Raw genomic sequence first — 22,681 nt, 5'->3', positions numbered from 1 at the left:
AAAATGTCATAGACAGTGTGAAAACGTCATTAAGAAGTGGCTTAAGTTTGGAGCAACATTGACAGTACCTAGAAGTGGACATTCCTCAAAAATGGATTAAAAGACAAGAAGGAATCTGCCAAGAGGCCTACAGCAACCTTAAAGGAGCTGCAGGAATTTCTGACAAGTGCTGGTTGCGTTGTCTGGCCTGTGGGGTAGGGTGACAAGCCAGACGCCTTTTCTTACAGTGAAAATCATCTGAGATTATATTTTGCCAAAACCTACATCAAGTCTGCCAAAAGCATGTGGGAAAATCTTTTGTGCTCGGATGAGACGAAAATTGAACCTTTTTGTCCATAATTCCAAAGGGTATGTTCAGAGCACACTGTTTCTCCCTACTTTGCCATAACCCAGCTGCCTACAGTCAAACTATACACCTTACACTATGCATTACATTAGTTATCTTACATCACTGCACACTATACATTACACAGGCAAACATCACAATGTCATGCAATTCACATAACATGATATTTATAAAAGACGCAAGACATTATTCACCTTACAATACAATACACCATGCAATTGGTGTCTTCAGGTGTAGGAACAAGACCACCCTTATACATGGTGCAAAGCCAACATTGCACATCACCATATGAACACCATACCCACAGTGAAGCATGGTGGAGGTAGCATTGCGAACTGGGGCTGTTTATCGGCAGCAGTAACAGGGAATATAATCAAGATGGAGGGAAATATAAAAACCACCAGATATCAGTCAGTTTTCTGGCAAAACCTACAGGCCTCTGCTAAAAAGCTGAAGATCAAGAGGAATTTTACTTTTCAGCACAACAAAGACCCTGAGCGCACCTCCAAATTAACAAAGAATGGCTTCACCAGAAGAAGATCATCAAAGTTTTGGAATGGCTCAGCCAGGACCCAGATCTGAATCCAATTGACAATCAGTGGGTGACCTGAACAGGGCAGGAGATTCCCTCACAATTTGAAAGATTTGGAGCTATTGCAAGGAAGAAGGGGCAAAGATTGCCAGTTCTAGATGTGCCATGCTGATAGACTCCTGCCCAGAAAGACTCAATGCTCTCATAAATTCAAACAGGACTTCAACAAAGTATTAGTTTAGGGGTGTGCATACTTTTGCAGCCACATTATTTTAGTTCTTTATTTTTCTTTTCTTTCACCCAAAAAAAATTTCAGCTTGTTTCCCAATTGATATGTACAGTTGTGGCCAAAAGTATTGACACCCCTGCAATTTTGTCAGATAATACTCAGTTTCTTACTGAAAATGATTGCAAACACAAATTCTTTGGTATTATTATCTTCATTTAATTTGTCTTAAATGAAAAAACACAAAAGAGAATGAAGCAAAAAGCAAAACATTGATCATTTCACACAAAACTCCAAAAATGGGCCAGACAAAAGTATTGGCACCCTCAGCCTAATACTTGGTTGCACAATAGGGTGACCGGATCTCATATGGGGGGGGGGAAAATGTCGGAATCTTGTTCGTCTGGACCCCACAAAATGATTCCCCTTTCCAGATATTGAGATAGCCAAAATTTCAGCTCGATCAAACGACGTTAACCCGTGCCGCTCGTTGCTCAAAGTTTGAAAAAATCCAAATTGAGGTATTTTAAGATTTAGGTATTTTGCATAGCCTGTTAGACTATAAAGAATGTGACAACAACATTGCAGAAATAGCCCTGACCAAATTCTCGAACCATTTGTGGTATTTGAATGCAGAGTTGGTGGGATTATCGTTTTTTGATCCCACCATTACAGACAATGAAAAGTTGTTAATGGCTAATAAATTGCTCAGTAGCACAGATGAACCATCAGAGCACGCTAACCTACATGAGTTGATAATTTTACATAGTTATCTAATCTATTCTAGAGCTTTTGTTAAAGTAGTTTTTGAAACGTCAGAATATAATGCTCGGCATTTGCTTACAACTTGCAGGACATATTGCTTTTGTTCTTCATCTTTTGTCAGAAGGTCGTTAAAGTCGGTTACTTCCTACCTCTTTTAATTTTTCTTTCCTAACTTTTGGATTTACAACCCTAGCGTGCTCTGATGGATTTTTTCAAACTTTGAGCGACGAGCGGCACGGGTTAACGTCGTTTGATCGAGCTCAAATTTTGGCTATCTCAATATCTGGAAAGGGGAATCGTTTTGTGGGGTCCAGACGGACAAAATTCCGACATCGATTTTTTGCGGTCACCCTATTGCACAACCTTTAACCAAAATAACTGCGACCAACCGCTTCCGGTAACCATCAATGCTCTGCTGGAATTTTAGACCATTCTTCTTTGGCAAACTGCTCCAGGTCCCTGATTTTAGAAGGGTGCCTTCTCCAAACTGCCATTTTTAGATCTCTCCACAGGTGTTCTATGGGATTCAGGTCTGGACTCATTGCTGGCCACCTTAGAAGTCTCCAGTGCTTTCTCTCAAACCATTTTCTAGTGCTTTTTGAAGTGTGTTTTGGGTCATTGTTCTGCTGGAAGACCCATGACCTCTGAGGGAGACCCAGCTTTCTCACACTGGGCCCTATATTATGCTGCAAAATTTGTTGGTAGTCTTCAGACTTCATAATGCCATGCACACGGTCAAGCAGTCCAATGCCAGAGGCAGCCAAGCAACCCCAAAACATCAGGGAACCTCCGCCATGTTTGACTGTAGGGACTGTGTTTTTTTCTTTGAATGCCTCTTTTTTTCTCCAGTAAATTCTATGTTGATGCCTTTGCCCAAAAAGCTCTACTTTTGTCTCATCTGACCAGAGAACATTCTTCCAAAACGTTTTAGGCTTTTTCAGGTAAGTTTTGGAAAACTCCAGCCTGGCTTTTTTATGTCTCGGGGTAAGAAGTGGGGTCTTCCTGGGTCTCCTACCATACAGTCCCTTTTCATTCAGACGCCGACGGATAGTACGGGTTGACACTGTTGTACCCTCGGACTGCAGGGCAGCTTGAACTTCTTTGGATGTTAGTCGAGGTTCTTTATCCAACATCCGCACAATCTTGCGTTGAAATCTCTTGTCAATTTTTCTTTTCCGTCCACATCTAGGGAGGTTAGCCACAGTGCCATGGGCTTTACACTTCTTGATGACACTGCGCACGGTAGACACAGGAACATTCAGGTCTTTGGAGATGGACTTGTAGCCTTGAGATTGCTCATGCTTCCTCACAATTTGGTTTCTCAAGTCCTCAGACAGTTCTTTGGTCTTCTTTCTTTTCTCCATGCTCAATGTGGTACACACAAGGACACAGGACAGAGGTTGAGTCAACTTTAATCCATGTCAACTGGCTGCAAGTGTGATTTAGTTATTGCCAACACCTGTTAGGTGCCACAGGTAAGTTACAGGTGTTGTTAATTACACAAATTAGAGAAGCATCACATGATTTTTTGAACAGTGCCAATACTTTTGTCCACCCTCTTTTTTATGTTTGGTGTGGAATTATATCCAATTTGGCTTTAGGACAATTCTTTTTGTGTTTTTTCATTTAAGACAAATTAAATGAAGATAATAATAACAAAGAATTTGTGTTTGCAATCATTTTCAGGAAGAAACTGAGTATTATCTGACAAAATTGCAGGGGTGTCAATACTTTTGGCCACAACTGTGCAGATTATGGGTCACATTAAAGGTGGAAAAAGTTCTGAAATAATTCTTCTTGGGATGATTTTTTGATACATGACAAAAGCTTAACATTTGAAAAGAGGCGTGTACACTTCTTATATCCGCTGTAGGTGTGAGGGTGATAGATAAATGAGTAGAGATATTGATAAGTTATTTTATATTTCATAGATAGATTTTAAAAGAAATAAAAATGAAAGAAAGCAAAAAGGAAAGAGAAAGAAAGAGAAAAATAAAACGAAAGAAAGAAAAAAGACATGAGACAAATTGATAATATACATAATAGATGTTACATAGAAAAATAGAATAATATATTATAATATAGAGAAAGAAAGAAAGAATGAATGAATGAAAGAAAGAAAAATGAGAAAGAGAGAAAGAAAGAAAGAAAGAAAAAGATGATACAAATTGATAATTTACATAACATACATTACATAGATAAATAGAATGATAGAGAAAGAAAGAGAAAGAAAGAAAAAAGAGAAAGAAAGAAAAAGGAGAGAAAAAAAGACATGATACAAATTGATAATATACATATGTTACATAGATAATAAATAGAATTATATATTATAATATAATGAAAGAAAAAGAGAAAGAAAGAAAAATGAGAAAGAAAGAAAGAAAGAAAGAAAAAGAAAAATGAGAAAGAGAGAAATATAGAAAGAAAGAAAAATGAGAGAGAAGGAAAGAAAGAAAGATGATACAAATTGATAATATACTGTATATTACATGGAGAAGTGGAATGATAGATTAAAATAGGAAGAATAGTCTATGCTAAAGAAACTTTTTTTTTTATAACTTTTTTTTCAGACTTAGATGAAATAAAACTTTTTCGGCTTTTTTTCCTGGAGCCCGTGTGTCTGAATGTCCTCCGTCTCCTCGCGTTCTTACCTGCATGTCACATCTTGTGATGCAGCCTTTATCCTCAATATCACAAATCCGGAAAAACTCCTGTGCCTTCCCCAGCATCGCCTGCGGCCCCGGCTCTTGCCCTTTTGTTCCCCTGACTCCATCTTTTGATGCCTCCGATCCTGGCGACCTGGGCTTGACTCGTAGCGTTGTGGAATCATCTCGGGCGGCCATCGCACCGTCTCGACTTCTTCTTGTGGAAGCCTCAAACTCTGGTCAGGAGCCTAGATGTTAAAGGTAGAGGGGAAAAATGAGCGTGCGTTAGAACCCGGCAGTGATGCTTATGATCATCTCTTAGCAACCGTCTCATTAATTAGCCAGGAAAAAAAAAGAGAAAGGGGCTTTTTGAAAATCCCAGCCTCGCTCTGTTCCAATACACTGGACTCGAATGCTCAACACATAAAGGCCGGGAATAATAGGAAAGCAATTACTTGTTTCTAGAGCAGGGACATAGGGGGACAGGTGATACAAAGTGGAGTGAGCCCCCACGTTACCCATCGTCCGCCATGGTATACTGCAGAGGCATCGTCCCCATCATTCAGACAATAAGCTTTGATTTTTTTGAGTCTGACAAAAAATCACACCGCACTGGGTCCAATTTTCAACTAACTTCGGTCCAAGTCTCTATTCATAACATTAGTGTGGAAACTGTTTTTCTCGTACGCAAAAACAAACAAAAATGTAAAAAAAATAAAAATATGCTAATTACTTACCGGTAATTTGATTTTGTTGACACCCATGACAGCACCCGAGAGAGGGATCCACCCTTATCACTAGACAGGATGCTCCGAGCACAAAATAAAAAGGCAAATCCCACTTGCTCCTTCAATGTGGTTTCCAAAAAGTCAAGTAGGAGTCACCAAATGTATTATTATTATTATTCTTTTTATTATAAATTCACTCATGCCCATTCTTCATTGTGAGAAGAGAAGAGAAGATTGAGAACCACCACCAACCATAAGCCAGAGGGAGGGAAGAAACAGGGGTGCCGTCATGGGTTTCAGGAAAATCAAATTACAGCAAAGTAATTATCATTTTTCCTACCACCCATGACCAATGACTCCCAAGGACAGACCTGTAAGATCTTACACCAAGAATATCCTAGTTCAATAGATAGTGCTTAAGAAAAGTAGCCTTTGAAACTTTTAGATATCATTCAATCAAGATAATGTCTCTATTGATTTGGAGCTCCAACAAAAAAAAACCGCCAAGAGTAAGGGCCCCGTCACACATAACGACCCTACAGCGATCCCGTCAACGATACGACCTGATAAGGATCGTTGCTGCATCGCTATGTGGTCGCTGGTGAGATGTCAAACACTCAGATCTTCCCAACGACGCAGCAACGATCCGGCGACCCATAGCGACCTTTGTTATGATGTCACGCCATGTGTCTCGCTTCTGAGTCGCTGACGAGGTCGTTGGTAAAAGGTGTCAAACATACCGATGCATGCTACCCAGCGGGACCTCAACGACCAAAAAAATGTCCAGGACATTCCGACATGACCAGCGATCTCACAGCAGGGGCCTGGTCGCTGCTAACTGCCAAACGTAGCGAGATCGCTGCTGAGGTCGTTGTTGCGTCACAAAACTTGTGACTCAGCAGCGATCTCGCTGTGTGTGACGGGGGCTTAAAACACATGAGACAAGGTTCCAGACCCGAGGCGGGCGGACAAACAACAGCGACACGAGGCCAGACCCAAGTTGGGCGGCCCAACACACCAAACACGAAGCTAGACCCAAGGTGGGCGGCCCAACACACAAGACACTAGGCCCGACCAGTTCAGCGGCCCAATACATGAAACACAAGGCCAGACCCGAGGCGGGTGGCTCAACACACAAGACACGAGCTTAGACCCACGGCAGGCGGCCCAACACATAAGACATGAGCCTAGACCCGAGGTGGGTGGACCAACAATTGAGAAACGAGGCCAGACCTGAGGTGGGCAACCCAACATACAGGACACTAGGCCAGACCCGAGGCAGGTGGCCTAATACACAAGACATGAGCGTAGACCTGAAGTGGGCGGCCCAACACATGAGACACGATGCCAGACCCGAAGCGGGTGGCCCAACACACGAGGCCAAACCAGAGACACGAACTTAGACCCGAGGTGGGTAGCCAAGCAACAGAGACATGAGGCTGAACACACGAGGCCAGACCTGACAGTTGCTCCAGCCGTATGCTCAAGACTCTTACATTCAAAGGAGAGGAAACAATATTGAAGGAGGAAGTGGGAGTTGTCTTTTTCTTTTGCGCCCTTGGTTTCTTGTCCAGTGATAGGGGTGGATTCCACTCTCTCAGATGCTGTCATGGGTTTCAGGAAAATCAAATTACCGGTAAGTAATTACCATTTTATTTTATTTCTTTTGCATACGAGAGAAACAGTTTCCACACTGATGATATGAATAGAGACATGGACATATATGGGTGATTTTGATCCAAAAATTGGTTGTGGCTTCACTGCGTCCACAAAAAAAATCTGTCCAAACCTATATCACAAAAAATGTTCACAACTCATAATTGCACAAAAAAAAATTTTCTACCAGCTCCAGCAGCTTTTTGTAAAGTAGGCAGAGCTTAGCCTACCTTACAAAATGAATCACAATTTACGCCACAAAAGTAGCTTAAATTATGTCCAAAAATGTGCTCCAGGCATAACATTTTGAACGGTGGTGCACGGCAGCTGAATCTCTAGCTCAATCTTCATTGAGACTGAAGAGCAAATCACCAGTCCTGATGAATAGGGACCATAAAGTGTGAACATGGCCTTGCATCGGTTGAACTATTTGGAACCCCTTCCTTAAATGTGGACTCGCCGGCAATGAGCAGCTACAACCCCCAGCGATCAGCTGTTTCTGCTGGGGGAAGTAGCGGCCTCTCCAGGACCCATTCAGTATTACATGGCTCCCGGTGATAGGATGGGTGACTATGTAAAACATGGATAGGGACTTGGCAGACATTGGAAGACGGGAAATGATTTATTACCTACTCGTCATCCAGTCCTTTACCACTCATCAGTCTTAAAGAGGTTGTCTGGTCACAAGATATTGATGACCCACCTTGTGATTGGTCATCGATGTAAGATCAGTGGGGGTCCGACACTCGGCATTTCCACAAAGGAGCAGTTTAGCGCCGACGGTGGTCAGAGGTAAACATTGATTGGAACTGCACAGCTTCATTCACAGTGTAGTGGCTGCTGCTGGGTACTGGAGATCAGCCTCTATTCTAAAGCCTTATTCACCCTTCCATTTTTTATGTCCATATTCGGTCCGTTTTATAAGAACCGCAAATACGGACGCACACACATACTCATTGTATTCAATGGTGGTGCACATATGTCAGGTTTATCACACAGACCTTGTGTCCGTGTGAAGAACCTGCAGACATGTCAGGTTTTTTGCGCAGCAGGGACAAAATGCGTGCTGCACACTTGCACACTGATGACACACAGATAACATCCGTGTTTCATCAGCGTGAGACATACCGGTGCCTGCGAAGTAGCACAGTTCACGCTCTCATCATTGTTGCTTGGTCTCCCTGTGATCAAAGTGACCATGCGACAATGATGGGAGATGTATTCAGCAGCACCTGTGTAGCTCCTGTGTAAAATAAATAATCAAATTTAAAAAATGGTGTGCGCTCCCATGCAACTTTCATAACCAGCAGAGGGAAAGCTCACAGTTCAGTGCTGATGTTAGTAATCTGGGACAAGGCACTATATGCTGTAAGGCAACCAGGCTATTAATAACAGCTCACAGCTGTTTGCTTAGCGTTTCCTGGTGAATTTACGGGGGACCCAGAAAAAAAATTACGTAGGGTACCCCTATGAATTCAAACCAGCAAAGATTAAACAGGCAGGGATTATGGGTTCAGGACACTGGCCACACCAGAACCAGTGACTATGGGTTCAGGACACTTGCCACACCAGGAATAGTAACTGTAGGTTAAGGACTCTGGCCACAACAGAAGCAGGGACTATGGGTTCAGGACACTGGCCATACCAGGACCAGGGACTATGGGTTCAGGACACTGGCCATAACAGGACCAGGGACTATGGGTTCAGGACATTGGCCATAACAGGACCAGGGACTATGGGTTCAGGACACTGGCCATACCAGGACCAGGGACTATGGGTTCAGGACACTGGCCATAACATGACCAGGGACTATGGTTCAGGACACTGGCCATACCAGGACCAGGGACTATGGGTTCAGGACACTGGCCACACCAGGACCAGGTATTATGGTATGGGTTCAGGACACTGGCCACACCAGGACCAGGGACTATGGGTTCAGGACACTGGTCACACCAGGACCAGGGATTATGGGTTCAGGACACAGCCACACCAGGACCAGTGACTGCGGGTTCAGGACACAGCCACACCAGGACCAGGAACTATGGGTTCAGATAATAGCCACACCAGGACCAGGGACTACAAGTTCAGGACTCTGGCCACAACAGTACCAGGGACTACGGATTCAGGACACAGCCATACCAGGACCAGGGACTACGGGTTCTGGACACAGCCACAATAGGACCAGGGGACCTCACAACTCATCAGTAGACTACCACACTACCTAATGATACTTTGTTGATTGGCCCTTCCCTATTGGGGAGATGGTCTTTTAAACAAGATGCCTCCCTGGGAGCCATCTTGCAGGTGCACACTTTCCATACCACAAGAAACATGTTAACTCATGAATGGCTGCGCAGCTTTAAAGAGGTCCTGTTTTCGTCTAATCGCTGCGATCTTCTAATCTCAGATGTACCACAGGTCCCAGCAGAATGCGGCATATTCATGACAGGCTACCAGCCATTGTCATTTTATGTGCGCTCACTGCCTCTTTAAAAGCTGGGGAGCAAACACATGCACATTAGGCCCACCACCGGGAAGTGCAGAACCCACAACACATTGAGACTGGGACCACCGGGGCGGCGAATATACCAGCGTCCTTGCATGGAGGGGGAAGGGTGACCATGCAGGGGTGTCAGCAATTAGCGTAACATATGCATACATCAGGTAAAGAGGGACCAACATATTGAATGTTCATCCCTTGTAAGGGCATAAGAGTCCTTAAAGTGAATCTGTCAGAAGGATCTATGCCCCTTGATGACAAAGGGCTTTTCTAGGATTTTACAGGATTACTAAATTGATTTTCCAGCCATTCAGCGTAAAGAGGAGGGCAAGCCATCCTCTATCTCCATAACACAGTTATTGGGGTCTCATAATGTAGACTCTGTAAGTTTTTCTTTAGTCATCCCTTTTTTGTTGCTTTCAGTTACAACAGCCAGAGATTCTTTCTTGCTGTTGTAACTTGATCCAAACTGCAGCTTTGTTGGAAGGGACAGAAGAGGGAGGTTGAAGGAGTGCAAAAAGCAAATCCTTCTTCCGGAAAATTACAAGAACCTAAAGGATCGGTTAGTGTGTGTATGTGTGTGTGTTTGTGTAATTAGTAGGCATGCCTGTTTGTGGGGTGTGTTGAATGTGTAGTCTCAGAAATCCTGCTGCATAAACTAGGAAGTGCCTCTTTCTATGGAGGGCTGTCAAATGACAGGTAATTCATTTTTTGTATTCTTTGATTAGTCCATATATTCTAGAGAATAAGGTTAAAGGGTTGGTCCCATCAGGACAAACACCAGTACTTTAACAAATCACCCAAAGCTGTGAGTCCAAAAGGGTATATAGGCAGGGGTTATAATCATGAGACAAACATTTTAAAGGGGAAAACTACCATATGATCTGCTGATCACTCTTGTTCCAATTGCTAAGGCTAAGTTTACATTTTGCGTTTTTATGGCTTTTTTTCCCGCTTTTTTTATGCAAATTAAAAGCTGCTTCTTACAGTACGGTCAAAATCTATTTATCCTTAATAAATATAAATTCCCCTTCTGACGTCAGCTCAGTTTGTGAGCGTACGAGGTGAAAAAAAAAATAAAAAAATTCTTAAAGGGGTCATCCCATTGACACATTTGCTGTAATTGAGGTTGATTGGAGCTGTGAGAGCAGCTGTAAATTTCTCCTACAGCGGCCGCTACAGGAGAAATGTGGTATTACTCGATCTCCATTCAAACATGGTCATCCAAAGGGGAAAACAAAGGTATATATCTTATCTACTTATCTAAAAAATAATTTCTATAGTAAAATCATCTCATCATGTTAGCATAAGAAGTATTAGAGGCATCATCCCGTGTGAAGAATTTTTCTTTTATAGAAGACTTGCTGATCACCAAAAATCCAGCGGCTGAAAATCCCAGCGATCAGTAATAACGGCCAAATTAAACTGTGAGCAGCCGGGCATTTCCCCTGCAGTGGCCACTGCTGGAGAAATGTGGTATTACATGACTCCCATTAAAATTATTGGATTTTTCATGTAATGCTTGGTCATGCTGAATCCTCCAGAGCGGGAAACAACTTTTGGGTCATTTTTCAACTATTAGTCCAATATTGGACTCCTCCTTTAATAAGTGCATATAGTTTAATAGATCATATGGACAGGGGTTGACCAATAGTGACCACTGCGGGAAAAAAGTGGTATTACATGGGCTACATTTAAATGTCATGCTAAGCCCTACAAACCAGAAGTCAACAGGTGATGTGACTCTTCTTAACACTAGGAGGTCTAGAGTGACTGACCTCCATCCTTGATTGGTTATATGGACAAGGCTTTCCCCAATGGAAATGTGGTATTACACGGCACCCATTGATTTCCCTGTACCCTGATCATGCAGCTCTGGGGTATAATACAGGATGTAACTCAGGATCAGTAATGTAATGTATGTACACAGTGACTGCACCAGCAGAATAGTGAGTGCAGCTCTGGGGTATAATACAGGATATAACTCAGGATCAGTAATGTAATATATGTACACAATGACTGCACCAGCAGAATAGTGAGTGCATCTCTGGAGTATAATACAGGATGTAACTCAGGATCAGTAATGTAATGTATGTACACAGTGACTGCACCAGCAGAATAGTGAGTGCAGCTCTGAAGTATAATACAGGGTGTAACTCAGGATCAGTAATGTAATGTATGTACACAGTGACTGCACCAGCAGAATAATGAGTGCAGCTCTGGGGTATAATACAGGATATAACTCAGGATCAGTAATGTAATGTATGTACACGGTGACTGCACCAGCAGAATAGTAAGTGCAGCTCTGGAGTATAATACAGGATGTAACTCAGGATCAGTAATATAATGCATGTACACAGAGACTGCACCAGCAGAATAGTGAGTGCAGCTCTGGAGTATAATACAGGATGTAAGTCAGGATCAGTAATGTATGTACACGGTGACTGCACCAGCAGAATAGTGAGTGCAGCTCTGGGGTATAATACAGGATATAACTCAGGATCAGTAATGTAATGTATGTACACGGTGACTGCACCAGCAGAATAGTAAGTGCAGCTCTGGAGTATAATACAGGATGTAACTCAGGATCAGTAATGTAATGTATGTACACAGAGACTGCACCAGCAGAATAGTGAGTGCAGCCAAGGTTTTTTGGGGGCCCAGGGCACTGGCGTAGCGTGGTGGGGGGGCGGTCCGCCCCAGGCAGCATGTGTGTGGGGGCGGCGCGGCAGCAGCAATTCCACCCTGCAGTGCAGTGCAGCAGCGGGCAGGGAGCGATGCGATCACGGCAGCTCCGCTGCCTGCAAGAGTGAATAGCAGGAGCGGAGCGGCAAGGGTCCGTCCTGCTTCCTGCCCGGAGGCCGCGCTTCCTGTTTCACACAGAGGAGCGCCGCTGAATGACGTCATCATTCAGCGGCCGCTGCTGTGTGAGGGAGGAAGCTCGGGCGATGCTGCGGACAGGTGAGAGGAGAGAGGTGGTGTCTTGTGTGTATGTATGTATGTCTGTGTGTGTGTGTGTGTGTATGTCTGTGTGTATGATGGAGCAGGCAATGATGGGAGTGATGGTCTAGAAGGCAGTGATGGGGTGAAGGAGCAGACAATGATGGGGTGATGGAGCAGGCAGTGATGGGGTGATGGAGCAGGCAATGAGGGGAGTGATGGGGTGATGGAGCAGGCAATTATGGGGTGATGGAGCAGACAATGATGGGGGTGATGGAGCAGGCAATGATGGGGGTGATGGAGCAGGCAGTGATGGGGTGATGGAGCAGGCAATGAGGGGAGTGATGGGGTGATGGAGCAGGCAATGATGGGGTGATGGAGCAGACAATGATGGGGTGATGGAGCAGGCAATGATGGGGGTGATGGAGCAGGCAGTGATGGGGTGATGGAGCAGACAATGATGGGAGTGATGGGGTGATGGAGCAGGCGGTGATGGAGCAGGCAATGAGGGGAGTGATGGGGTGATGGAGCAGGCAATGATGGGGTGATGGAGCAGACAATGATGGGGTGATGGAGCAGGCAATGATGGGGGTGATGGAGCAGGCAGTGATGGGGTGATGGAGCAGACAATGATGGGAGTGATGGGGTGATGGAGCAGGCAATGATGGGGTGATGGAGCAGACAATGATGGGAGTGATGGGGTGATGGAGCAGGCGGTGATGGAGCAGGCAATGAGGGGAGTGATGGGGGTGATGGAGCAGGCAATGATTGGGGTGATGGAGCAGGCAATGATGGGGTGATGGAGCAGACAATTATGGGAGTGATGGAGCAGACAATGATGGGAGTGATGGGGTGATGGAGCAGGCAATGATGGGGGTGATGGAGCAGACAATGATGGGGTGATGGAGCAGGCAATGATGGGGGTGATGGAGCAGGCAGTGATGGGGTGATGGAGCAGACAATGATGGGAGTGATGGGGTGATGGAGCAGGCGGTGATGGAGCAGGCAATGAGGGGAGTGATGGGGTGATGGAGCAGGCAATGATGGGGGTGATGGAGCAGGCAGTGATGGGGTGATGGAGCAGACAATGATGGGAGTGATGGGGTGATGGAGCAGGCAATGATGGGGTGATGGAGCAGACAATGATGGGAGTGATGGGGTGATGGAGCAGGCAATGATGGGGGTGATGGAGCAGACAATGATGGGGTGATGGAGCAGGCAATGATGGGGGTGATGGAGCAGGCAGTGATGGGGTGATGGAGCAGACAATGATGGGAGTGATGGGGTGATGGAGCAGGCGGTGATGGAGCAGGCAATGAGGGGAGTGATGGGGTGATGGAGCAGGCAATGATGGGGGTGATGGAGCAGGCAATGATGGGGTGATGGAGCAGACAATTATGGGAGTGATGGAGCAGACAATGATGGGAGTGATGGGGTGATGGAGCAGGCAATGATGGGGGTGATGGAGCAGACAATGATGGGGTGATGGAGCAGGCAATGATGGGGGTGATGGAGCAGGCAGTGATGGGGTGATGGAGCAAGCAATGATGGGAGTGATGGGGGTGATGGAGCAGGCAATTATGGGGTGATGGAGCAGGCAATGATGGGGGTGATGGAGCAGGCAGTGATGGGGTGATGGAGCAGGCAATGATTTGAGTGATGGGGGTAATGGAGCAGGCAATTATGGGGTGATGGAGCAGACAAAGATGGGGGTGATGGAGCAGGCAGTGATGGGGTGATGGAGCAGGCAATGATGGGGTGATGGAGCGTGATTTTGTGCGTATTGGCCGTAGGCCTACAGCTTATGTGCAACGTCTTTTTAGGCCATGTCCACACGTGGTGGAATGGTGGCGGGTTTTCCGTATGGACCCGCAGCAAACCAAGTGCTGCGGTCCGTACGGCTGTCAATTCCCGCACGGGGACCGCAGCGCTCAGGTGGGAAGGGGGGTACAGGGGCCCAGGTTTTATGAACAGCCCCGGGCCCATAGTCCACTTAATCCGCCAATGAGTGCAGCTCTGGGGTATAATACAGGATGTAACTCAGGATCAGTAATGTATGTACACAGTGACTGCACCAGCAGAATAGTGAGTGCAGCTCTGGGGTATAATACAGGATGTAACTCAGGATCAGTAATGTAATGTATGTACACAGTGACTGCACCAGCAGAATAGTGAGTGCAGCTCTTTGGTATAATACAAGATGTAACTCAGGATCAGTAATGTAATGTATGTACACAGTGACTGCACCAGCAGAATAGTGAGTGCAGCTCTTTGGTATAATACAAGATGTAACTCAGGATCAGTACAGGATACGTTTTTTATTGCATTTACAAAGTTACTCCATAGAGAGATACCTCAGTCGTAGCTGCACATTGGATAGTAATTAATTGTCCTTGATTAAAAGAAAATCCATACGCCCTAGAAGAAGAATAAACTGCAAATGAAAAAACAGGCGAAAGTCACCAAAAACTAGAGAAAAATTGGTGAAAATGCACTAATGAATGGGGCCGTGCGTCTCTTCGGGTCCCATGCTACGTACACACCAGGAGTACATAAAACCCGATCATATTAAGAAGAAGCTGCGCCTCCCCGATTACTCAATCTATAAACACATGTGAAGCACCGTCAGCTCCGGGATAATGACGTCGTCACCAAACACGGATAATCTGCTTGTCAATTCTAGGAAAGCCAACTGTAGAAGAACCTGGAGATCGTTCCAAGATCACAATCAGAAGCTTTTCTTTACAGGGAGTCAGTTTAATCCCTTTCTTTGATATTTACCCTCTTTTTTCTCATCTTCATAAATGGATATTGGCTGATAGTGCTTGTAAAAACAAGACATTTTGCAATGTACTGCTTGTTAAAATATGCAGCCGTTCTTGAGATATTAGCACTTTTCTTTTTATTTACAGCTCATCGCCAAGGAGACCGACCACCACTGCTGTCTAGATTGTAAGCACTGTGACGAAGCTGGCCAGGATTAGGAGGGAACAACGCCCTTCAGTCATCCTGGACAGCATCAAAACAGTTCTTACAAGCTCAGAGGAAAAGAGCTTGTGAGCACTGCAAATGTTTTGCTGCCTACCAGCGGTGGTCGGTCTCCAAGGCAACGAGCTGTAAACAAAAGAAAAAAGTGTTAATATCTTGAGAACGGCTGCAAATTTGAACAAGCAATAAATTGCAAAATTGCTTGTTTTTACAAGAGATACCCGACCATATCCATCTTAAAAAGAAAAGAATAACCTTTTAAATCTATCACACCCCAGTCATTTACCAGATATGTGAGGGAAAAAATACAAGGGAGTAGGTGGCACGAACAAAAAAAATCATAGAGGACTCTTGAAGGAATAATAACCGAAAACCCTCGGTACATATGCACTCTCACTTCAACCGAGAGTGCATGAGCCCGATTCATCGAGGCTTCCCTGACAGAATTCCAGTGTAAAAGCTTTGAAAAGTGGCAAAATTTAGTCACAATGTGGTGATGCACCAACATTTTGCGAATTTTTGCTTTTTTTCAGATCAGTTTCTCCCAGGAAGGCAGAAGGAGAATTAAGATATCCATAACCGATGGTCACCTGATCCTACCATTATTGTCGGAAAGAACTGGAAGTATGAGTCTAAAAAAAAACCCCAGAGACCAGTGCTTTGCGTGCTAACAACGCATTCCTTAGAGAAGCGGATGGGTTCACGACACACAATAGTCAAGGTGATAGGGTCAAACCTTTCTCTAAATTCAAGTCCATGCCGGTATATATGTTCTTGGACTAGTACTACTGGCTGATACCCCACCAGTCTTGTTTGAGAAGGTCTAGCATTCAGTTGGGTAGAATATTTCAGGTCAGCCTCATCGAGGTAGACCAAAGTGGTCATGGAGAGGTCTTCACATTGGATCTAAAAAAAGCAAAAGAGAAACCAGTGCATGAATCCCAAATAGATAGAAACATCACAGATCTTTATTAGAAACACAGGTAAAAAATGGCATAACAAGAGTGACACAAAAAGAGCACCAAGGTGAACAGTATCCCTAAATATGTGCAAATCGTACAAAATGGAATAGGGTGCCGGCCAGTCATTGTAACATAAGGGGAACCATCCCCAGACGATCAGCTACCCAGTGAGGGGTTAAATAGTCAAAGTTCAAATATAATGCACATACCAAAAAGGAGGACACTGGACACCTAATGCTGTAAAATCCCAACGTACGTTTCGGAAGCAAAAGAGCTTCCTTCCTCAGGGGGTGTGTCAGAATGGACGCCGTGTGTGCTTTAAATAAGGGTTCCAAGTTAAAGTGAGCGCCAATCAGGGGGAAGCGCCCAGCCCCCAACCTCCCATCACTCCCAGGCTGGCGCCGACAATACACGAGGCCCCGTGATGTCAGACGCCAGACCACAGGAGGATGGGGGTGGAGCGAAGGGCGCGTCACCCGCGCATGCGCAGACGCGATCAAAACAGATCGCCGCCATCTTGAAGAAGGGCACAATCAAGGGCAGAATATAGTAATAAAATGAGCAGTATATATCGCTCAAATTGAGCGAAGATGCTAACAGGGCGTCCACAAATTGGGACAAAATAATATAACAGCATTTAAAGTAGAAAATAGAAAATAAAAAATAAAAAAAATAAATAAAAAAATGAAATAAAGCCAAAAAAACAAGAAGGTGAAACGGAGAGTACCACAGCCGCAAGTACGCAGATGTGGTAAACCCATCACAACCATATTGAAAAAAGTCATAAAGGCAGAACATGATCATGGACCTTGAGATATATAAGTACATACACTGGGTCTATACAGGGGGGTGCAAGAAAGGTTACAATGTATAGGTATGCTAAATTAGAAACTAATAAGAATGTCACAACCACAATGGGAAAGTGTAACATAGCATAACAGCAATTATATATAATATACAAGGCATTCTATCCAAACATAGTATATAACGCAATACCACCAATAGAGATCCCCCCATATATAAAAATACATTATATAAATCTCCAAGAGGACAATGATAAAAAGTCCCAGATTGAAGATGAACTACCCATACAAAGTCCCAAAAAAATTTTTTAAAATAAAAAAATAATAACAGAAAAAACCCCGTCTTCATCTTTACTCATAGAGATGTCATCATATTCATCAGAAGAACTGTACCATTCATCAGATGCATCAAAAAAGATGGACCAAACTCAACACGGTCATAGAAGTGCCAGACATAAAACCTAAATTAAAAACAGAATTAAAACCAACGGCACAACATATGTCACTACAAGAAATAATAACAAAAAGGGGTATATAATGTTCATAGAAATGGAGCAAATGAGAGACATTCATTGAGACCATGTGGGTGGATAGTTTTCAATTTCCATATCCATTTGGCCTCTAATTGACTCAGTCTTTTAAAGAGACCCCCACCCCGGATATCAATTTTCAGAGCCTCAATACCCCGAATTTTAAGTAGGGTGGAGTCACAATTATGGCATTCTTTAAAATGTCTGGGAATAGTCCTCAGGGTGGAGTCATCCATGTGGCCAAGTGCCGCCTGTATCCCCAACACGTGCTCCCAGATTCGTACCTTAAACTGGCGCGTAGTAAGGCCTACATAAATGAGGCCACAAGGGCACGTAGCATGGCATACGACATATCTAGTCGTGCATGTAATGCGTTGACTGATAGTGAAGACCTGATCTCCACTTGAGTTGTTAAAATCAGTACAACGCACAATGTTGGGGCAGGCAACACAATGGCCACATGGAAAAAAACCCAACCTGGGGACAAACCCATCCAAGAATGTAGGTTTGGGGCCTCCGGAATAGTGACTCATAACTAAATGGTCCCTTAGATTTTTAGCCCGTCGGAATGCCATAGATGGTCTCTCTGTCATGAACCTTTTAATGACCGGGTCAATGCGAAGAAATGGCCAAGCTTTACCAAGGGCAGTGCGAACAGCCTCTGATCTAGAACTGAAGGTAGTAATAAACCTCACAATTTGGTTTTCCTTTAATGCACTAGATGTCCCTGGTTTGTATAGTAAATCCTGTCTTGTGGCTTGCTTGGCCCGATTGAATGCTTTCTTGATGGATCTATGGCTATATCCACGCTCTAGGAAACGCTGACGAAACTCGTCTGCACGATGAAAAAATATTTCATCCGTAGAGCAAATACGACGCAGTCGTAAAAACTGCCCAATGGGCACTGCCTTAATAACATGCTCCGGATGTGCAGACGTAGCGTGAAGTAAGGAATTTGTTGCGGTAGTCTTTCTGAATATGTCCATCTGTAACACCCCAGAGGGGTACCTCCTCACAGTAACATTCAAAAAGTCCAGCTCATTTGCATTACATATAAATGTGAGTCTAATATTGCGGTCATCGTTGTTTAAATTGGAGACGAGCTGCGCAAGGTCGACGGAAGTGCCCTGCCAGATGAAGAAAATGTCATCGATGTACCGTGTCCAAAAGGGGACGCGGCACATTGACCCATCCTCATCTGACAGAAAGAGGTCCCTCTCCCACAGCCCCAGGAAAAGACCAGCATAGGTAGGCGTAAGGCCGCTCCCATTGCGGTCCCCTGGAGCTGCAGGTAGAAGGACCCCTTGAACACAAAAAAATTGTGAGTGAGGGTGAACTCCAATAGTTCCAGCAGAAGGTCCCTCAGCCTGGGAGCCAAGCAAGAAGTGCCGAGAAAAAATCTCACGGCTCTCAGGCCGTCAGAGTGTCTGATGTTCGTGTAAAGGGACTCAACATCTGCTGAAACTAGAAGAGAATCACCCTCAAGGCAAAGTCCGTCGACCCTGCGCAGCAAGTCCCCAGTATCCCGGAGGAAGGAAGGGAGGCTCATTACAAGGGGTTGCAGATGGTAATCAATCCATATATTTATATTTTCAAGAAAGTTGCCACGTCCAGACACTCTTGGAAAAATATAAAAGTAGTAAAATGATTCCAAGAGGTCTTAGAGTAAAAGTTGTACCCTCTTTTCCTATTGAGGATGAAACATTCATATCTAAATGGGAGGAGTCTTGTAACAATTGTTCCTTTTTTCTCATGCAATGTTTAATTGACTATAGCCATAGATCCATCAAGAAAGCATTCAATTGGGCCAAGCAAGCCACAAGACAGGATTTACTATACAAACCAGGGACATCTAGTGCGTCAAAGGAAAACCAAACCGTGAGGTTTATTACTACCTTTAGTTCCAGATCAGAGGCTGTTCGCACTGCCCTTGGTAAAGCTTGGCCAATTCTTCGCATTGACCCGGTCATTAAAAGGTTCACGACAGAGAGACCAACTATGGCATTCCGACGGGCTAAAAATCTAAGGGACCATTTAGTTATGAGTCACTATTCCGGAGGCCCCAAACCTACATTCTTGGATGGGTTTGTCCCCAGGTTGGGTTTTTTCCATGTGGCCATTGTGTTGCCTGCCCCAACATTGTGCGTTGTACTGATTTTAACAACTCAAGCGGAGATCAGGTCTTCACTATCAGTCAACGCATTACATGCACGACTAGATATGTCGTATGCCATGCTACGTGCCCTTGTGGCCTCATTTATGTAGGCCTTACTACGCGCCAGTTTAAGGTACGAATTCGGGAGCACGTGTTGGGGATACAGGCGGCACTTGGCCACATGGATGACTCCACCCTGAGGACTATTCCCAGACATTTTAAAGAATGCCATAATTGTGACTCCACCCTACTAAAATTCGGGGTATCGAGGCTCTGAAAATTGATATCCGGGGTGGGGGTCTCTTTAAAAGACTGAGTCAATTAGAGGCCAAATGGATATGGAAATTGAAAACTATCCACCCACATGGTCTCAATGAATGTCTCTCATTTGCTCCATTTCTATGAACATTATATACCCCTTTTTGTTATTATTTCTTGTAGTGACATATGTTGTGCCGTTGGTTTTAATTCTGTTTTTAATTTAGGTTTTATGTCTGGCACTTCTATGACCGTGTTAAGTTTGGTCCATCTTTTTTGATGCATCTGATGAATGGCACAGTTCTTCTGATGAATATGATGACATCTCTATGAGTAAAGATGAAGACGGGGTTTTTTCTGTTATAATTTTTTTATTTTTTTATTTAAAAAAAAAAAAATTTTTGGGGACTTTGTATGGGTAGTTCATCTTCATTCTGGGACTTTTTATCATTGTCCTCTTGGAGATTTATATAATGTATTTTTATATATGGGGGGATCTCTATTGGTGGTATTGCGTTATATACTATGTTTGGATAGAATGCCTTGTATATTATATATAATTGCTGTTATGCTATGTTACACTTTCCCACTGTGGTTGTGACATTCTTATTAGTTTCTAATTTAGCATACCTATACATTGTAACCTTTCTTGCACCCCCCTGTATAGACCCAGTGTATGTACTTATATATCTCAAGGTCCATGATCATGTTCTGCCTTTATGACTTTTTTCAATATGGTTGTGATGGGTTTACCACATCTGCGTACTTGCGGCTGTGGTACTCTCCGTTTCACCTTCTTGTCTTTTTGGCTTTATTTCATTTTTTTATTTTTTTTTAATTTTCTATTTTCTACTTTAAATGCTGTTATATTATTTTGTCCCAATTTGTGGACGCCCTGTTAGCATCTTCGGTCAATTTGAGCGATATATACTGCTCATTTTATTACTATATTCTGCCCTTGATTGTGCCCTTCTTCAAGATGGCGGCGATCTGTTTTGATCGCGTCTGCGCATGCGCGGGTGACGCGCCCCTCGCTCCACCCCCATCCTTCTGTGGTCTGGCGTCTGACATCACGGGGCCCCGTGTATTGTCGGCGCCAGCCTGGGAGTGATGGGAGGTTGGGGGCTGGGCGCTTCCCCGATTGGCGCTCACTTTAACTTGGACCCTTATTTAAAGCACACACGGCGTCCATTCTGACACACCCCCTGAGGAAGGAAGCTCTTTTGCTTCCGAAACGTACGTTGGGATTTTACAGCATTAGGTGTCCAGTGTCCTCCTTTTTGGTATGTGCATTATACTTGAACTTTGACTATTTAACCCCTCACTGGGTAGCTGATCGTCTGGGGATGGTTCCCCTTATGTTACAATCACTGGCCGGCACCCTATTCCATTTTGTACGATTTGCACATATTTAGGGATACTGTTCACCTTGGTGCTCTTTTTGTGTCACTCTTGTTATGCCATTTTTTACCTGTGTTTCTAATAAAGATCTGTGATGTTTCTATCTATTTGGGATTCATGCACTGGTTTCTCTTTTGCTTTTTTTGTATACATATTCAATGTGTCCTATACTGATGAGCGTTTGGGCTTATGATTCTAAATAATTTTTAAAAAAATCTTTTTGGTTTAACCCCTTACCTACAATTGACGTAATATTCCGTCCATGTGACCATGGACCTAATTACCATGGACGGAATATTACGTCACCATGATCAGCGGCGCCCACGTGGTGAGCGCCGCTGATCGCGGCCGGGTGTCAGCTAATTATCATAGCTGACACCCGGCACAATGTGTCAGGGGCGGTCACGGACCGCCCCGACACGTTAACCCCTTGCACACCGCGATCAAACGCGATCGCGGTGTACCGGGGGTTAAAGGGAAGCATCGGCAGGGAGGGGGCTCCCTCCGTGCTTCCCTGAGCCCCCCACAACAGCGCAATGTACAGTGCTGCTGCGGGGGGCTCCTTTCCTCCAGGCCCCCGAATCCAAGATGGCGACGGGGGCCTTCGGGGGCCTGAGGAAGCTGGCTTCCTCAGTGCCTGCAAAGCGCAGGCATGAGGAAGTCTGCAGCAGTGCCTGTGACAGATCGCTGATCTGTCACAGTGATCTGTGATGTGACAGATCAGCGATCTGTCACAGGACAGTGATGTCCCACCTGGGACAAGGTAATAAAGTAAAAAAAAAAAAGTGTTAAAAATAATTTAAAAAAAAATCGCTAAATAAATTAGTAAAAAAAAAAAAAATATTCCCCAATAAATCCATTTTTTCAAAATAAAAAAAAACAAAAACAATAAAAGTACACATATTTGGTATCGCCGCGTCCGTAATGACCTGCCCTATAAAACTGTCCCATTAGTTAACCCCTTTAGCGAACCCCTTAAAAAATAAAAATAAAAAACGAAGCAAAAAATAATGATTTATTATCATACCACCGAACAAAAAGTGCAATAACGCGCGATCAAAAAGACGCATATAAATATGCATGGTACCACTGAAAACGTCATCTTGTCCCACAAAAAACGAGCCACCATACAGCGTCATCCGCAAAAAAATAAAAAAGTTATAGCTCGCAGAATAAAGCGATACAAAAATAATTATTTTTTATATAAAATTGTTTTCATTGCAAAAAACCGACAAAACATAAAAAA

At 44.1% G+C, this 22,681-nt stretch overlaps 1 protein-coding gene across 1 annotated transcript in view; it reads right to left on the bottom strand.

Annotated features, from left to right (window-relative positions):
* CRACR2A (calcium release activated channel regulator 2A) overlaps nt 1-22,681 on the bottom strand; it is a 109,032-nt gene that overhangs the window by 65,921 nt on the left and 20,430 nt on the right. The window contains exon 2 of the mRNA XM_073567807.1: nt 4,521-4,762. Within this exon, the coding sequence (XP_073423908.1) occupies nt 4,521-4,712 (192 nt within the window). The 5' untranslated portion in view covers nt 4,713-4,762. The remainder of the gene's footprint in view (nt 1-4,520; nt 4,763-22,681) is intronic.

The sequence above is a fragment of the Dendrobates tinctorius genome, unplaced genomic scaffold (assembly GCF_039654945.1).
Source record: "Dendrobates tinctorius isolate UK_male_01 unplaced genomic scaffold, ASM3965494v1 ptg000020l, whole genome shotgun sequence".
Lineage (NCBI taxonomy): Eukaryota > Metazoa > Chordata > Amphibia > Anura > Dendrobatidae > Dendrobates > Dendrobates tinctorius.
The sequence above is the reverse complement of the archived record's forward strand: the minus strand, read 5'-3'. Positions and strand labels throughout refer to the sequence as shown.